The sequence below is a fragment of the Montipora capricornis genome, chromosome 2, assembly GCF_036669925.1.
Source record: "Montipora capricornis isolate CH-2021 chromosome 2, ASM3666992v2, whole genome shotgun sequence".
NCBI classification, from domain to species: domain Eukaryota; kingdom Metazoa; phylum Cnidaria; class Anthozoa; order Scleractinia; family Acroporidae; genus Montipora; species Montipora capricornis.
Genome location: NC_090884.1, coordinates 19,611,241 through 19,628,740, shown reverse-complemented (window position 1 = coordinate 19,628,740; position 17,500 = coordinate 19,611,241). Strand labels below are relative to the sequence as shown.

Sequence of the window (17,500 nt, the reverse complement as noted above, 5' to 3'; positions counted from 1 at the left end):
TTGAATTTCTTTGTTTTGTTTTTCACGAGTCAAACAATGCCCCTTATTTCTCCTTTGGGTATTCTTGAGATAAATAATACGGAAACTTCTAGAAGGAATTTGGACCCACTCCCAAAATAGCCAATGACGAAAGAATCTAGAAGAATGTAGAAAGTTCCAGAACGAGGCAATTTGTCCTCATAAGCACATGTCTTCCGGAGTAATTGCATTGGATTGCTGTGTGGACTAGCCAAACGTTTCGAAGCAACTTTCCGTTGTCTTTTCCAATCTCAAAATGCCTGCCCCAGCCGTAGGAATCGATCTTGGTACAACTTATTCATGTGTTGGTGTTTTCCAGCACAATAAAGTCGAAATTATTGCAAATGATCAAGGAAACAGAACAACTCCTAGTTATGTCGCTTTCACGGACACGGAAAGGCTGATCGGTGATTCAGCAAAAAATCAAGTTGCGCTTAATCCAGCAAATAGTGTGTTCGGTAAGTGATTATTGCTTAACTTGTTTGGCGTCATTGCTAGAAAGGTCTTGGTCGTAAGGCGGCGTGGCAGATAAGAGAAATTACAGTATGTTACCGGCTGGGCGCCATCTTGAAATTGTCCTGACGAAAGTGCTTTCGTTTTTAGATGCAAAGCGTCTTATCGGACGAAAATTTGACGAGGGCTCCGTTCAGAGCGATATGAAACATTGGCCTTTCAAGGTAAGTGAACTTTTTTTCAAAGTTGGCGTCGAAAAATATCGAATTTTGTCATTATTCTGCATGGAAGTACTCGCTACACTTAGATATAAGCTAAATAAATTACCTGCTATACTCGTCGAGCTCAATACTTTCACTTGCTGCTTCAAGGTATTGAACGAAGGAGGAAGACCGAAGATTAAGGTGGAGCATAAAGGAGAGACTAAAACTTTCTTCGCTGAAGAGGTAAATCGCACATGTTCTTTTGATTGCTTTTTACGTCTATTCTTTGACAAGCGGGGATGGCGATTCAAAATCACCAATCATGTTGATTTTCTTTAAGAAATTGGATCTTATGATTTTTAACTGATGACGCTCTGCTTTGTAATATACCAGATTTCCTCCATGGTTCTAACGAAAATGAAGGAAACTGCGGAAGCTTATCTGGGAGAGAAAGTGAGTGACGCTGTTGTCACTGTGCCGGCATATTTCAACGATTCCCAGAGGCAGGCAACCAAAGATGCCGGTGAGTAGTAATGATCGCAGGCCAAACGCAGTAGTTATACTTAAAGCACTGTGAGTTCTGTTCTTTTCCCCTTGAATCCAATAGCTTGCTTAGTTGTTAAAGATTTGTGGTTAAGCGAAATCACCTTCTATAAGCACGTGGTAATCAGGTGAACGCTGGGTGTATTGGTCATTTTCAGTTTTCCTTTTGTGGTAAGCCATCCACATTGATATGGCTCAAATCTGGATGCCCTGTCGCGATGTCCAGTCACGTGTCATTAAACCCTGAAAAGGTGACAGATCATCAGACAAAAGTGATTTATCACGATCAGTTACGGTGTAGTGCTCCCTTATTATATCAAACCAACGACTTCAAGGCTATCGAAAACATGGTTTCTGCATCTGGATAGAAAGGATAAGCGATTTCAGTTTTTTATTAATATTTTGTGGGAGCACAAAAGTATCCTTATTGCACAAGGTATGTTTTTAATGTATGTTTTTAGAGTGTTCTTGCGAGTAAATAAGATTGTGCTTTATGGCCAGCTGCCATAGCAAGTGCGGCTACAATATTATAAAATCTTGTATCGATAGTCTTTATTCTCATTTGCTTTTAGTAATGTGCTCTTTTTGCTATGAATTGTCAAGTGTACTTAATTGAAAAGCCCGTAATTTTGGTTCTCAATAGATACACGTTTCATCTGTCAGGTACATATAACTCACGTGCAATGTTTGGTAAATTATTTATTAATCTGTTGAAATCTTGGTTTCTGATTTTTTGGAAGTAAATTGTTTTTCATAAGGTTCGATCTTCCTTGCATTTGGTGGAGACCGGACAAATGAAGAGATAACCTTTGATACAACCTTTGGAATAAAAAGGCATCACAGGAGCCAAAACAACCGTATAGTAATTAACAAAATTAAGGCAATTCTGGAAAGTCTTTCAAAGCTTTCTTAGTCTCATGAAATTTGAATTGTAAATATATTTTTTATGCTGAATTGAATGATACTTTTGCTGTTTCTGATTTTTTGGAAGTAAATTGTTTTTCATAAGGTTCGATCTTCCTTGCATTTGGTGGAGACCGGACAAATGAAGAGATAACCTTTGATACAACCTTTGGAATAAAAAAGCATCACAGGAGCCAAAACAACCGTATAGTAATTAACAAAATTAAGGCAATTCTGGAAAGTCTTTCAAAGCTTTCTTAGTCTCATGAAATTTGAATTGTAAATATATTTTTTATGCTGAATTGAATGATACTTTTGCTGTCATGATGTCTTAAGCTAGTGACTGACAAAGTAGCTGATAAAGTTTAGAACATTGGTAACGTCATTTCGATGGCTTTTAAGAAAGTCGCACATGCTGTATTGTAAATAAACTCTATTCACATGTACATGTACGCAGAGCCCTTTGAAAATTTGTGGGGCCAACATGCTTTGAACGTGAGGTATGGCCATTGGAAGCCATCACTGTTGTTACATAAATAACTGATTTAAAACACTGCATTATTGAAGTATGACATTTTATGATTGTTTCTGTTTCTCCTAAATACATTTTACTTAGTAAAATCTTAAACTGTAAAATCCTTACGAAAACTTGAGATGTGTACATGTATTTGAATATTTGGAACAAAATCTGCATTAATTTTAGATGAGAGGAACTGCACTGGTCTGGTTGTATTTATTTCTTGCACAAATTATATAACTGCAAGCAGTGTGTAAAACACGGCTGAATTTTTTTTCTTTGCTTTCTGTCTTTCAACTTGAAAGGCATCTCTTGGAAGTAAATGCACTCTCTTTTACTCTTTTAGCTTTGAAGTGGCATGTTAACTTTGATAATATGTTTGGTACAGTGCAGACCAGAAATATGCGTCCCAAAAAACGCGTGCGAAACGAGCATACGAAAATTGCGCACACGCGTCTGTGTTTGTAACACGTGCATCAAAAATGCGCATTCATCAAAGATAATTAGTATGTATGAGTTGGTCCATTGTCTTTTCATCGTTTAAGTTTTATTGTTAGTTTCAGCGCAAGACAATGGCTATGTCAACAGTGAAGTGTTTGACAAAATTTCAAATAACGTAACGCGTGCTTCCAAGTGAAATTCGAGTCAACAGTGCACTCGCTTCCGCTTCATATTTAATTTCAGACATTTGAAAATTACTTTCACTTCTCGCTGCATCAACAAATGACATAATGAGGGAAATAAATATTTTCCTGTGATTAAAACGTAAAACAGGACTATTTTCAATTTGAAAGACATCAGTTTTGCCAACAGAAATCGACGGTCAGTAAAGTTAGTCAATCAATAACAAATATCGCTAAGAGCAAGACTTGAACGAACAGCGCAGTGAAATGCAGTAAAATCAACGAAATAAGGAGTATATTCATTCGCAAACAAAACTTACTTACGCCATCTGTAATACCGGTACTTTCTCGTATATTTCAAAATAATTTTTGTAATGCGTGTGTGACATTCAAAAGGCGTCTCGGCATTGTGTCCTTTTGCGAATTGAAGCTGTATTACTTCAGCAAGATTCACTGAAATGCGCTCGGAGTTGAAAAATCTCCCCTTTAAGATATCTTCTGCACCAAGTTCTTTCTTTAGTTAAGCTTTACGGAGGAGAATTAACGCGGGGTTGGCTGGAAGCATACGGAGTGAAACCCTGTGTGACAAAAAAGGGAAATAAGCCGCGGCTTACTTTGGTCGCGGCTTACATAAGACGCGAACACCCGGTGTAAATGGTACAAAATCTACGTTCACGGCTTTCTCAAGCCGCGGCTTATCCTGGCCTGGGAGTTTATACTCGTATAAATAGTCCCTTTCGCGTATTATGTACGCCGCGGCTAGAGTAAGCCACGGCTTATTTTCTCTCGTATAAACAGTGCTAAAAGTCGTCTTCTTTTGTTTGAGAGCCTGGAACCAAATGATTACTTGTCGGAGCCTCAAAGCAGTTATCTCATGACGACTTCTGTGGCGCCATTCTCAGTATTTGACGTTCGCGAAAAACTTGGGATGTTACAAAAACTCCTCAGTAGCGCTGTTTTCTTTTTTTCCCGAAATTCTTAAGCTCGACAAATTTTCGGCAAAGCACTTTTATTGCGAAGAATTGGCGGAAAAGTCAGAAGCTACGTTTACATAATTATTTTCTCCGTTGTCTGGCATTTTCTGTGACAACGATCCAAACTGCAGTTTCGGCAACAGAAAGGTCACAATAACTTTACTATCAGTGGTCAGCTGCAGGATGACAACAGAGTTTTATTATTTTTCATTCAGTGAATGTCGAAAGAATTTAAAAGTTTGTAGGTTCGTTTCGAAAACTCACAATGGTCAGTTGACACCGCTCTTCAATTCAAATGTTCTGGTAAGTTGATCACAGAAATTAAATATTCATTTTATCGTCTGTCTATTGTTTCGTGGAACAATGAACATCACATCTACGATACGAGTTTGCATAACAAAAGAAAAAACGCGCATCAAATGCGCGTTTGGAAACGCGCATTTAAAAACGCGTGTGCGCAAAAAACGCGCGTGCGTTTTGCGTCTGCGTAGGACGCATATTTCTGGTCTGCACTGTATGTCACAGAGAATAAAATACTTTTTGAGTGCTTGTACCACCGACAATGTTGCTGGTCACACTTCACTTAATTCAGCTGTCAGTGAACAGAAATGGCATGATAGTCTTGTTCGGTATTATTTTTTTGGACTCCAGCTCATCAATAATCAATAAATATACATTTTATTGCTTTCGAAAGCCGTATTAAGGAGGCTTGAAATAGTTTCTCCCTTTTATAACAGATAAACATATTCTGCCCTTAGATACAGATAGGGTAATCATATCAACACGAAATTTGGCCATGGTATTAAGTACCCATCATAGATTTCTCACATCACATTTTCCTCCAAAATATAGTTACCATGGCAAAGATATAAGGCATTTCTTTGAGTCTTAAAATCAACTTATATTATGTGATTCCAGAAAATATCCATACCCCCACCACAGAAGATCATTGGAATTTCCAAGGGAGAGGGGGGTTTAAAGGGCAGTAATTTCCGAGGGGTAGGGGGGTTTCGTGGGAAACTACTTTTCCAAAGGGTCATGAACCACGTACAAAACATTGAAAGCAGCATACGATTGATCTGAAGCACGAAAACATACTTACGTATGTTCTTTTGAAGCAAAAGTCAGTTTTGAGATAAAGTTAATATTATTAGCTTCAATGTTTCTGTTTTTCTTTGAGTTAGCTAGTGCTACAGTCTCCCAAAGCTAAGAATAATGTGTCTTTCATTTGGAACAGATTCAAAAGACTTAAAATGGCGGTCTCAACTGAAGTCTTGTCTCCAGACTTTCAGCGTTGTCTCGTTTTCGTCCAACCAACACTTCCGTTCACTTAGTATCGCTTTTTGCTACCTTCACTTGCAGTAAACACATTTTTGATAGGATTCTTGTTTTATTGGAGGTAGTAACCCATTGAAAATACAATGAGACACAAGTTCCCACCATCTCAACGCTTCCGTGCAACAACAACATTTTCTTTTTTGTGGGTGGCATTTAGACCATGGACAGGAACCGGGAGTCAAGTTTTCTCTTCTTTGAGTAGAGGATCGCGGCCTCTGGAAACGAGATTGTTGAGGTTTAGTCTCTTACGTCAAACTGCAAATTCTAAAACAGGGTTTTACTACTCATTGGAGGAAGTAAATCATGCCAAAAACAAAAACAGTCACCCTCTAGATTCCGTCCGTGGCTCAAAGGCAAGCAACAAATTTCTGGGAGGCTGGGTGTCGTCTGCCGGCAAGAATGACTGCTGGAGAGTCAGTAAATTTTAAGACTGCACTTAAATTGCCATAGCTAAGATTACAAATAGGATGGATTATTTTGGCATCAATAATATTCTTCGTAAAACAAGCGCCTTTGTGACGATGTTCACCAAACCTACCGCTTTAACATGTGTGTGCTAGTGAAATTTTTGGTTCTTAAATAAGGATCAAGCTGTAGAAACTGACAAAATGTGTAGGCAAAGGAACCTTGTAAGTTTCTGTTTTATTTACTATCATTTGCGGAGTTGTTTAAGCAAGTGAAACATTCTCATCGAACTTTGCACAAAAACGTGAAACAGACGTGCAACCCAAATGTTTAAGCTTATAATCTGACATAAAAACAATTATTTGCAAAGTTGATGGCGAAGAAGCTAAAAGTTTAGCTGGATAATGAGCTTAACAAAGCATTATATCTTTATGAAAGTTAACCTTAATGTTTACACTGTTGTAATAAAATTCTACCATATTTACGTAACTAATTCACTTTCTTTTTTATAAGTACAAAAATTCTGGAAATTCCTGAGGGGAGGGGGGCTCATGAAAGACCCTCTGGAACAGAAAATCCTGGGGGGAAGGGGAGGGGTTGCAAATCAAAAAGTCTTCTGTGGTGAGGGTATGGATATCTTCTGGAACCACACGTTGTCTTTTTTGAAAAAACGGGATGGTGAAAGCAAAATATTAAAAGTTTGTTAAAATTTCTGCAGGTGAGAAATACTGCTCATATCATCACATGACATTGACCCTTAAATTACGGTACACTCAAAATTATGTCAAGTTATTTTGTTTCCTGTGAAGCTACTGTTGCAGTTTATTAATAAATTTGAACTCCAATAGTGAATACTGTATTTGGTATTGTGCAGTAGGAAAATTATACAGCAGCTACAAAATGGGTGTGACAAATGAACAGTATAGAACCAGATTTGGTATGCCTGGCAGTTTTGTCAAAACTAAAGAACTGGTGTCACATTCCAAAGGAATTTTTTGGAATACTATGTTAAAGATTTTTTTTTTTACCTCAGTGTATTCTATTACCAACATTAAACTGCTTGATACAGCGGTATAGGTGTGAGAATGAAGTGAAGGCACATGTATAATTAACTAAAATTGTGTGGTACAATATTCATGCAATGTCAAATGATGTTGAGAACTGTGGACTTAGAGTGTATGATATAATTGATCCAGCAAAAGCAGTTAGTACAGATGTTAGCCAAGGGAGTAATGTGAACAATCATCAAGGTCCTATCAATTTTAAGGAATTAGTTGATCCTACTGTACAGTTTGTGCAGACTTAAATCAAGGTGTATACTGTAGGTCATTACTGGCATTATGTAAGTCAGTAAATTGCCTAAAACTTCGCTGCAATTTCATAATTCTGCTGAATCTGGAACCTTTGGTTCCCACAGTACATTCATATGTTTGAACTCGACGCTGATGAAAAGGAGTGGAATAGGTACAGATCTTTTTACTGAAGAACTTCTAAAAAGGATATCAATTTTATTTGAGCTGTGAACTGAGCAAAAACTCCCAATTCACTTTCCCTAGCTACTTGTGTAGGTTTGGAAATTTGATTGATGGAAGCCACGACGCAGTTTGGTGCTTGAAGGTGAGATTCAGCAGAATTATGAAATCGCAGTTACACTTGTTGAAAATTTTGGTTGCAAGAACTAAGTTTTTAGTCGCATTGGTGATCAGGAAGGCACAATTTAGAGTTTTTTTTTAAAATTTAAAGTCAGGTCAAAAAATTGCCCCAGGTTATACACTAGTCACACACTTGATTAGCATAACAGTAACCTTGCATAAAATCTGCATGAAAACGAGTTCAAATTACATTAATCTTTGGTCATCTAGCATCTAGCAGGGTACTCTTTTGACAAGAGTTGAGTTTGCAATTGCATTGAAGTGGTTTTAACCACAACCCTACCATGCAGTTGCCGTCTAGTGTGTTTGTATCCACTAAATTGACATGAGTCAATGATCAACTGAAATGGAATGTGAATCTTTTGAACAACTGAGTTCTGCAGTTTGCTTTAGTTCTCAAATCTTGTCTTTGCTGGCTGTGTAACATCGACAAACAGACTTTATCCAAGTCAATGATCAACTGAAATGGAATGTGCCTTTAATTTGATTGATTCTCTCTTTCACAAAAGTGCATGGAAAATTCAGAAAGGCTAGGGAGTTATTAGTTATCACTATGCAGCCAGTTTTGGTTTGGTGACAGTTTTCCAAGGTTGTGGGTTTTTCGTCTAGCCATTGTTGAAGTTCTGCAGTGTTCGTTTGGTCTCCAAAAGCTCCTCGAGAAATTTTAAAGTTTTGTTTATACAAGATTTCAATTTCTGTCAATGCTACTAGTTTAAAACTACAGGAAAAAAACTGAACTTGATTGAGTGTGGGTGAATGATAAAAATTTGAATGCTAATAAGCTCCACACAGTTGGATCTTCTTGCTTTTTTTGTCCTGCGAAATAAACAAAAAAACAATCTTACCAATGTGAATTTCAACTCCTTAGCCAGAAATGTAGAAAACCTGGCTTCAGACTTGGAAAATGGGGGCTTGACTTACATTGGCGTTCGACTTGTTCAGGGGTAAATACATTGTACAGTGAGGCACTGACCAGGGCTCGCATTAATTTTGATTGACAAGCTTTGAGTTGCTTTCATTATTGACCAATGGGAATACTTGGTTTGCTCTGTCATTTTGCTCTGAATTTCCTCTTCTCTGCACTGTGTTACCTAAGAACTGCTCAACACGAAATGTACAACAAAAAAAGCTCGAATGTACAACACTTGTGACTTGAAGTTTCAATAAGCGACAACAATAGTTGAGACACTGAACTGGGAAGACAACAATTACGGAAAAATCACCTTAACGTTACATTTTACACTTGCACTCTCCCATCTTAACCCCACTTGAATTGCATCCCCTCAGCCTTTCCCCGACACTCCTCCCCTACTTTGTGCATTGTAATCTTCACCTATCCTTCAAAATGTTTTTTTTTTATTTAGACTGTCAACTCCTCTAATATTGACCAGTATGTTTCCAAGGAAATCTGCCAAGACCACCCATCAACATAACTTCATTAAACATTCACAATGGTTTAAATGGTTTAAATATACAATTCTGATCGTGAAGCCAGTGTTTCAATATAGAATTGGCTGAAAAAGTTACCCTGAATCGGATAAACATAATTCCGAGTCGGAATATAATATATTAAAGCTGCACTCAACTGCCCGAGAGTGGCTAATGACCCCTAGACATAACAGGAGCTGCAATGTTATGACAAGTGACATCCCCTTCACATTAATTTTAATCTTTTGTTGGATAAGGCGGTCATTGGGTTATGCTAAAACAACTAGGCTGCTAGCTCTCAGTTAGTTTCTATTAACTTTGATAGTTTGCTTTGGGTTTTCGCACCTCGCCATCAGCTGATGCAAAGACTTGACATCTTATATATAGGCATTTACTGTATCTTGGCCACGACAAAGTGTTGGAGGTTTGGAACAGTCATTAACTGACTCGTCAAACATTATTCATTTCATAGGATAGATCAACTTTATTTACAAATTAATAATGAAACCTTAATAGACAGTACAAACAAACAAATGAAGAATTAACTTAACAAGGATAAGAGGTATTCCTATGCCATTTAGGTTAACTAAACACTGACTCAGACTGTAGTAGTATGAGTCACAGTAAAATTTTGTCCACCATTTAGTATTGTATATAATCAGATACGAGCTTCTGATATAACATAATGTTGTATGTGACAGGGTAAAGCTAACACAACAGCACTCCGTCCAAAGTAATAAAAAAAATTTTTGAACAGACCAAGTTCAATGCGAGCACAAATCTATTTCAGTCTGTACACTTATCAGACACTTTGAGATTTTGTTCTTCAACCCGAACAATTCAAGCCTACAAAATTAATGTTGGCTAGCGAGAGTACTAAAATGACTGCTATACGGTCTAACCCGCACCGAATCTTCAGGCCAATAAACATTGGCATGCACGAGCAAAATAACTCCTTTTTATGAACACCTGAAAAAATAACGAAAGAAATGAAATTGCAATCGGTCTTGTTTTCATTACAGAACATTGCAGATTTTCGACAAATGCATTTACAAATTCATAATGTCGACTTTCAGTACCAGCCAAAAATGAAACAAAACGTACCCCGGTGTCTCAAAGCAAGAGAAAATAAAATAAAAACTGCAAATCGGTCCTCACATGACCACCCCATTGCATTCTACCCCATGGTAGGAGTGGCATTTAGGGCCGGTTCTCGTGTTGCCTTATCAAGGGTGTTACTGTCGAAAGATCAGTATTAATTTGATTTTTTGATCATTAAGTTGTCCAACCTTCAGATGAATAAGGCACTTTGGTTTGATCCTTAAAAAAACTAATTCTCTCTCATACTTTGTAGGAATCATTGCTGGCCTTAATGTTCTTCGCATAATCAATGAACCCACTGCAGCAGCCATTGCCTATGGATTGGACAAGAAAACTGGTGGGGAGCGCAATGTGCTTATCTTTGACTTGGGTGGTGGCACTTTCGACGTTTCTATACTCACCATAGATGACGGCATCTTTGAAGTTAAGTCTACCCGTGGGGATACCCATCTAGGTGGTGAAGACTTTGACAATCGTATGGTTGATTATTTCAAGGCTGAATTCAAGAAAAAGCACAAGAAAGATATTTCTGAGAATAAACGGGCCATGCGGCGTCTGCGAACTGCATGTGAGAGAGCAAAGAGGACCCTATCTGCCAGTCACCAGGCCAGCATTGAAATAGACTCGCTCTATGAGGGTATCGACTTCTATGAACCGATTAGCCGTGCCAAGTTTGAAGAAGTAAATGGTGACTTGTTCAGAAACACCATATCGCCAGTGATGGAAGCATTAAAAGATTCAAAGTTAGATAAACAACAGATCCATGATGTGGTACTAGTTGGTGGCTCAACACGCATTCCTAAAATCCAGAAGTTACTGCAGGATTTCTTTGATGGCAAAGAACTTAATAAAAGCATCAACCCAGATGAAGCTGTAGCTTATGGTGCTGCAGTGCAGGCTGCTATCCTTAAAGGGGACAAGAGCGAAACTGTAGCAGACCTCCTTCTCCTAGATGTGGCACCCTTGTCACTCGGTATTGAGACTGCCGGAGGTGTGATGACGTCACTCATCACACGTAACACTACAATTCCAACCAAGAAGAGCCAGGTGTTCACTACGTATTCTGACAACCAACCTGCTGTGTTGATTCAGGTGTTTGAAGGTGAACGCAGCATGACTAAAGACAACCATCTACTTGGAAAGTTTGAACTTACTGGCATTCCACCTGCTCCACGTGGCGTACCCCAGATTGAGGTCACTTTCGATATTGATGCCAATGGCATCATGAATGTGTCTGCAACAGACAAAAGCACTGGAAAAGAGAACAAGATTGTCATAACAAACGACAAAGGTCGGCTCTCCAAAGAAGATATTGAAAGGATGGTCAGGGATGCTGAGAAGTTTAAAGCAGATGACGACAAGCAACGTGACAAGATTCAAGCAAAGAACAGCTTGGAAAGCTATGCCTACAACATGAAGTCAACAGTTGAAGATGACAAGGTCAAGGACAAGATCAGTGAGGAAGATAAGACAGCCATCATGGACAAGTGTAAAGAAATAATTGAGTGGTTGGATAAGACGGAAGCAGCGGACAAGGAAGATTACGAGGCCAAACAGAAAGAGCTGGAGGCAGTCTGCAATCCTATCATTACCAAACTTTATCAGAGTGCTGGAGGTGCGGGAGGTGCTGGTGGGATGCCTGGTGGTGGAATGCCTGGAGGTTTTCCTGGAGCTCAGTCTGGGGCAGCACAACCTGGCAGCGGCGAAGCAACTGGACCAACCATTGAAGAAGTCGACTGATTAACTTGCTTATTAACAACTCGGTACTTCCTATGTAACAGAAACAGACATGAAATAAAGCTCTCGGCTTATTTTTGTGGAATTTGAAGCTTGGTTTGACTTTCTGAATTATTAAGAAAATTTCATTGAAACAAGCATCATTTTTATCCTTCCTTTGTTACCTGGCAGCAGCAAAGAGTTAAAGTCGGTTAATTTGCTCAAAGAGTTTCCACAATTTCTCGTCATTTATTACAGAAGAGAAATTGATATTTAATCAAGTAATCAGCTACATTTTGTGAGTTACATTTAAACTAATTCTCATTGTGGTTCCCATTCTTTTTAAGGTAATGTACGCCTGCCCTCAGAGCCAGATAATAAAGTAAAGGTGCATTTCTTGAAAATTTTGCTTTCTATTTTCCTTTTTGTGGATAGTGCACTAGGCACCCATGTCATCGGATTGTAATAAGAGTGTGTAAGCCCGTTGTGGTAAATAGGCCCGTAGTGCGTGCATAAATCACGAAAATAAGTAAGTCTATTGAAAGCGTGCTTGAATTTCAACAAATGAGCCCCAGAGCCGGCATGATCTCCTTTGTCTGGACAAAATAAGAGTAGCATGAAGAATACAGTATGAGAGATGTGACGCTGACAAATAGTAAAGCAGCCTTTCCAAAACGAAGGAATTGCGTTGTCTAGAAGTGTGAATTTTTGACTTTGCAAAAGCATGGTCAACCTCGAGGGAATTTGATGATTTACGAGCCTTTCTCTGGGCAACGTGACCCCGTGATTAGATCCGGGGTTCAAGAGCCCCTCTGACCGCTCGTTGAGTTTGATCCTGGTACTTCTCGGCTGCACTTGCAAATAGCCAACTGGTTTGCCTCCGGCCAATTGGGATTCTTACCAGCTGTTGTTTCGATTATTTTCGTTTCATTCGCCCTTGAAAGCCCCTGTGGGGAGAGGTCAATTGAGTACGTATGTATTACTGTGCTTCATTCACACGAAAAGTAGAACTAATAACCATGTCAATTTGCTCTTTAACTTTCTTTGAAAAAGAAAATACCAATGAAGAGAACTCAACAAACGAAAATACATAAACGCGGGGCCGGGGTGGCTTTTTTCAATTTTTGTTTCAATTGTTTTTCTGCTATTTGGGAATGATAGACCAATTCGGCTAACGCAATGTTGTACCCATTTCAAATCTCTGGGGGTTAAGATTCTTTGTGTATTTCATTTGCATGATAATGTAGCATTCATATGGAAATATTTGGAACAAAACGTTTTCTTCCCAAATCATCTGAATTAGGTACAACATTGAGTTAACCGAATTGGGCTATAAGGATCTTTCCTTCATTTATGGTGGAAATCAAGGAACCAAAGGAAGTTCTTAGATTATAGGACATCTTAGTATTTTTTTCTGTTTGTGTGCTTAAAATCGAAGTTTGTTTTGTCAACATCGGAGTTTGCCTTGAGAAAATCGAAATTTGTGTTTGCGAAAACCTGACTTTGTTTTCCGAAATAAAGAGAGGATCACTACTCTCTTGTCGAAATTTAGAGAATTTCCGGCAGAAATTGGAGTTTGTGGACACGCTGACTCCCAGAGAACGAAGACTCGCTGCGCTCCATTTTACAATAAGTGTAAATGTGTGGGAAAAAACGATATCCTTGATTACATGACATGATGAGAAATTTGAGAAATCAGACAAGCAGTCGATTACGTTAAAACAAAACAAAAGTCAGTTCCATGATGGTCGTCTCGCATCGTTCTCGACATGTTTAATTTTTTTTATTTTCTGTGTTTATTATTTTTTTGTTCTCCACATTTGCTTAGTTCGTATTGTTGTCAATGTTTTTGTGATTTTATCGTAAATTTGGATTCTGATCTTGCTAGCCAATGAATGAGTTGACAGTAATCGGATCCCTGTTTATACGCAAATGGTTCTGGGATCGCCAGGGGGCAAACATTGCAAGTCGCTGCAAGAAAAGCTATGAATGGATGTACTTGGATGAGGGACCGCAGCGAAGTCCCAGTGACGGCCATAGCTAATTCGTTTTTTTTTTTTAACTTGATTTCATTTTTTTTTATTTTGTTTGGACGTTGAAAGCTATTTTCTTATTTTCTTTCTATGTCAAAACGGCTGAACAAACTGGTTCCCAAGAAATATTAGAGTATTCGTCCTATGCAAAATACTTTTAATGAAGTATTCGTTCTATGCAAAATAATCTCCACAGTACGAAGCAAGATCTAAAAATAACGTAGAAAATTCTTCTTACCTATAAAGCTTGCCTTTCTCAAAGAAAATTCATCTGTCCTCTTAATCGAATAGTTTAATACTGTGTCAGTCATGGCGGGCGGAGGAGATTCCACGGTAAATATCTTTGCTTTCATCTTGACAACGGAAGTGCGTCACGGTGGCCAAGTGGTCTAATGCGCTCGTAAAATCGTGAAGGTTGGGTAAAGTATATGATTTGTAATCGGGGCAGGGAAGTTTGCAAATACTGAAGGGTATAAAAGTAAATTCACCCGATCGGAGATTCATTAAATATCTGTGGGGTATGCACATTTGTGACCACCCTGCTAGCAGAGCCTTTCTTTTGCTTGCTCGATTTTGGCGTTCTCGAGAAAGGCTCTGCATGAATCGAGTAAGATCTTTATTGAATATGCGCTGCATGTTGCCAGGATACAGTCTCGAACCCAAGCCTAATATGCCAGATCTCGCCGCCATCTTGGTTTTTCATGGTACAGCGGGCTCAATTATAACCATCGGTTTTGTCACTAAACGGACGCTCGCACTGGAAAAACTGGTTTGACGAGAGAAAACAAGATTGACTAGTCCAGAAGTTCGGGCTGCGGCGGCTTCAAGGAGTTGACGCGATTCGGGCAGAGCCTACTTTTCTCCTCCACAGTAAAGAAAACGACAAAAGGAGGCTCTGCTCGCAGGGTGATTTGTGACTACCAACAAAAAAAAAAAACACCAGACCGGTTTTAAGACGTGATATGCCTTCGGCATTCCACGTAATTAGCTTGCATGAAACACAAACAACATTGAGTCCGTCCAACACGAAGTTCGATTTCTAAAGCATACTCTGATTATCACAATGAACTCGGATGTTTCGAATTTGAGAAAATGAAGATGTCCGGCTAAGAGCTTCCGCTGGTTTTTTCACCAATTTCCACCATGAATGAACACCAGATCCCGATCATTGGAAAATAAGAGTACAGAGGGCCAGGAGAATAAATGCCCAAATTGAAGTAAAAAAAATTGGGAAAAACGATACCCCGTCCCCGCCTTGTCGCTTCTACCGTTGGTGCGGTTCCTCTGTTCAAACCATCAAGGAACAAAGAATTTCGAGATAAAGTCGCAGAAAAAAGCCGAATCCTCCTTTATCTTATCGGGCGCAATCAACAGTACAATGATTAACTTTATTTGAACTCCAATATTTTAAGATTCCAATAAAACATGCTAATATGTCCAAGGAAAATTGACTTTGAGAAATTCTAGTTTTCCAGCAGCAGCTACTCAACTGTCATTTTACAAGAAGGGTGTGAGTATTAAAACATTGATTAAAACTATTGTTCAGCGCTTGCGTAAACAATGTCAACTCGGCTGATTCCCCGATTGCTGCAGCATCAAGTTACATTCGGCTCTTTTTGGATTCGCGACTTGTTGCTTCCAAATATATTCCAAAAGGAAAAAAAAAAAGAACTTGCCACAAACGAAAAACGTTTGCGATTCGGTGAATGTGGAACGATGCTTTTTTTTCTGGAATGTTGGGGACTGTAAATAACACTACTGCCAAATCCCGTTGGGAAGAACAACTTTAATATCTTCTTTTAGACAAACCATTCATCGGATGCATTCTCTCTGCTCTTCCTTTAAGAGTTTTTGAAAAAAAATCTAAAGTCGAAGCAACAGCAGCTAGCTACAGAGCCTAAATATCATTCCTGTTCAAAATCCTTCTCGGTGGCCAAACCGATTTGTTATGATCGGAGCGAGGCTCCAAGAGCTCTATTGTTTTTCGGCCAATCAGAGTTAAGTCCATATTCTGGACTACGGGCAGACGACTCGTTAAAGTTCCCCTGTTATCAAAAAATCAAATCTTATTTTTTTTTGGATTTCGAAACTATAAGAGACCAAAGTTTTAATCCTTGATTTAAAAGACCTGTTTATTTTAACTGGAATTTTCCTATTTAATGGTCCGCCATTAAGTTCTTGAGAGAGCTGGATCGAGGAGAAAATGACGTCAAAAGCTCAACGGTTTAAGGTGATTCCTCAGTATCGCACTACGCATCATGTAGTGCGCAAATGGTGTGTCAATATTTATACATTGGTCAAATTTGCAACATTGTAAATATGGCGAAAGTCGATCATACACGATGAAACAGTTCTCAAAACACGTGAGAGAAGTAGAGTATGACCCATAACTCTTTGCGAATAAGCGCGCGCATTCGTAGAACTCATTTTGTTGTTTCGATCTACTATAATCGAGATAGTCATGTACGATGATGTTTTACCCTTAAACGAGCACGGTGACCTATATTTTTTATTGCATCATTTTGGTGTACAAATTATCCCCTTTAAATTTACAAAAATAAAAAAATTATCGGAAGGAAAAAATATATAGCTAAAAATGTACACGAAGCCCCTTACTCAAGGATGTAAACGATGATCTTGAAAACAACGACTCGAGAATTCGAAACGGTTTGAGTTGACGTCGTTTTAACCTCTGATTTTTCCATAAACTATATAAGACAGTGTTCCCTATGCTCTAGACTTTCTACCTATCAGGTGTTTTTTCAAGTGTTACTTTAACTGCCGCAAAATGTACCCTGAGCCGATGAAATAACGTGCGTGATTAGTATCAGTACAGGCATCAATGGGATAAGATTGGCCCACTATTTGTTAAGCAAGCAGAACAGGGATTAGTAGGGAACATTCAGGGAAGTTTCAAGGAAATCGTTCGACAACTTTTTTTTTTCTCTGAGGAATCACCTTAAGAATGCAATGCGTGTGCACTCCGCAGAATTATTATGCAGCACGGGAGTTTTGGGCTTCCAGACTTTTAAACTCTTGTTTTGTTATATAACAAGCTGCATTCACACGCTGAAACTTTAAGCTGGTGAGCCTTTGACGTCACTTTTCTCTGGATCCAACCCTCTGAGGTCCAATCGGTCAGTTTTTAAAGGAAACCTCCACTAAAACAAGAATACAACTTAAAAATATTTAACATAATGTTTACAATCAAAATTGTTCAAACGTTTTCCAATGGAATCGTTTGTATCCGAAATAAATGAATTTCAAAAACGCATGTTTTGGTTTTGAAATTTCCTGGGCGCCGCCATCTTGAATAATTGTAACGTGTTATGGTTGCTCTTTTGTATTTGCACAAAGAGCTTTTGTTTTAAAACAATAGGGCAACCATGACACGTCACAATTATTCAAGATGGCGGCGCCCGGGAAATTTGAAAACTAAGACAACCGTTTTTAAAATTTATTTATTTCGGATACAAGCGCTCCCATTGGAAAACGTTCGAACAATTTTGATTGTGAGCATTATGTTAACTATTTTAAAGATATGTTCCTGTTTTAGTGGAGGTTCCCTTAACGTCAGTAATAGCGGACCGTGA

General features: G+C 38.6%; 1 protein-coding gene across 1 annotated transcript; it reads left to right on the top strand.

Moving 5' to 3' along the window:
* Nucleotides 1-158: 158 nt before the first annotated feature.
* Nucleotides 159-12,278, top strand: LOC138039026 (heat shock cognate 71 kDa protein-like). Its single transcript, XM_068885176.1, has 5 exons — nucleotides 159-476; nucleotides 622-695; nucleotides 843-917; nucleotides 1,068-1,197; nucleotides 10,412-12,278. The coding sequence occupies exons 1-5, from the start codon at nucleotides 275-277 to the stop codon at nucleotides 11,896-11,898; spliced, it is 1,968 nt and encodes a 655-aa protein (XP_068741277.1). The 5' UTR covers nucleotides 159-274; the 3' UTR covers nucleotides 11,899-12,278.
* Nucleotides 12,279-17,500: the final 5,222 nt, after the last annotated feature.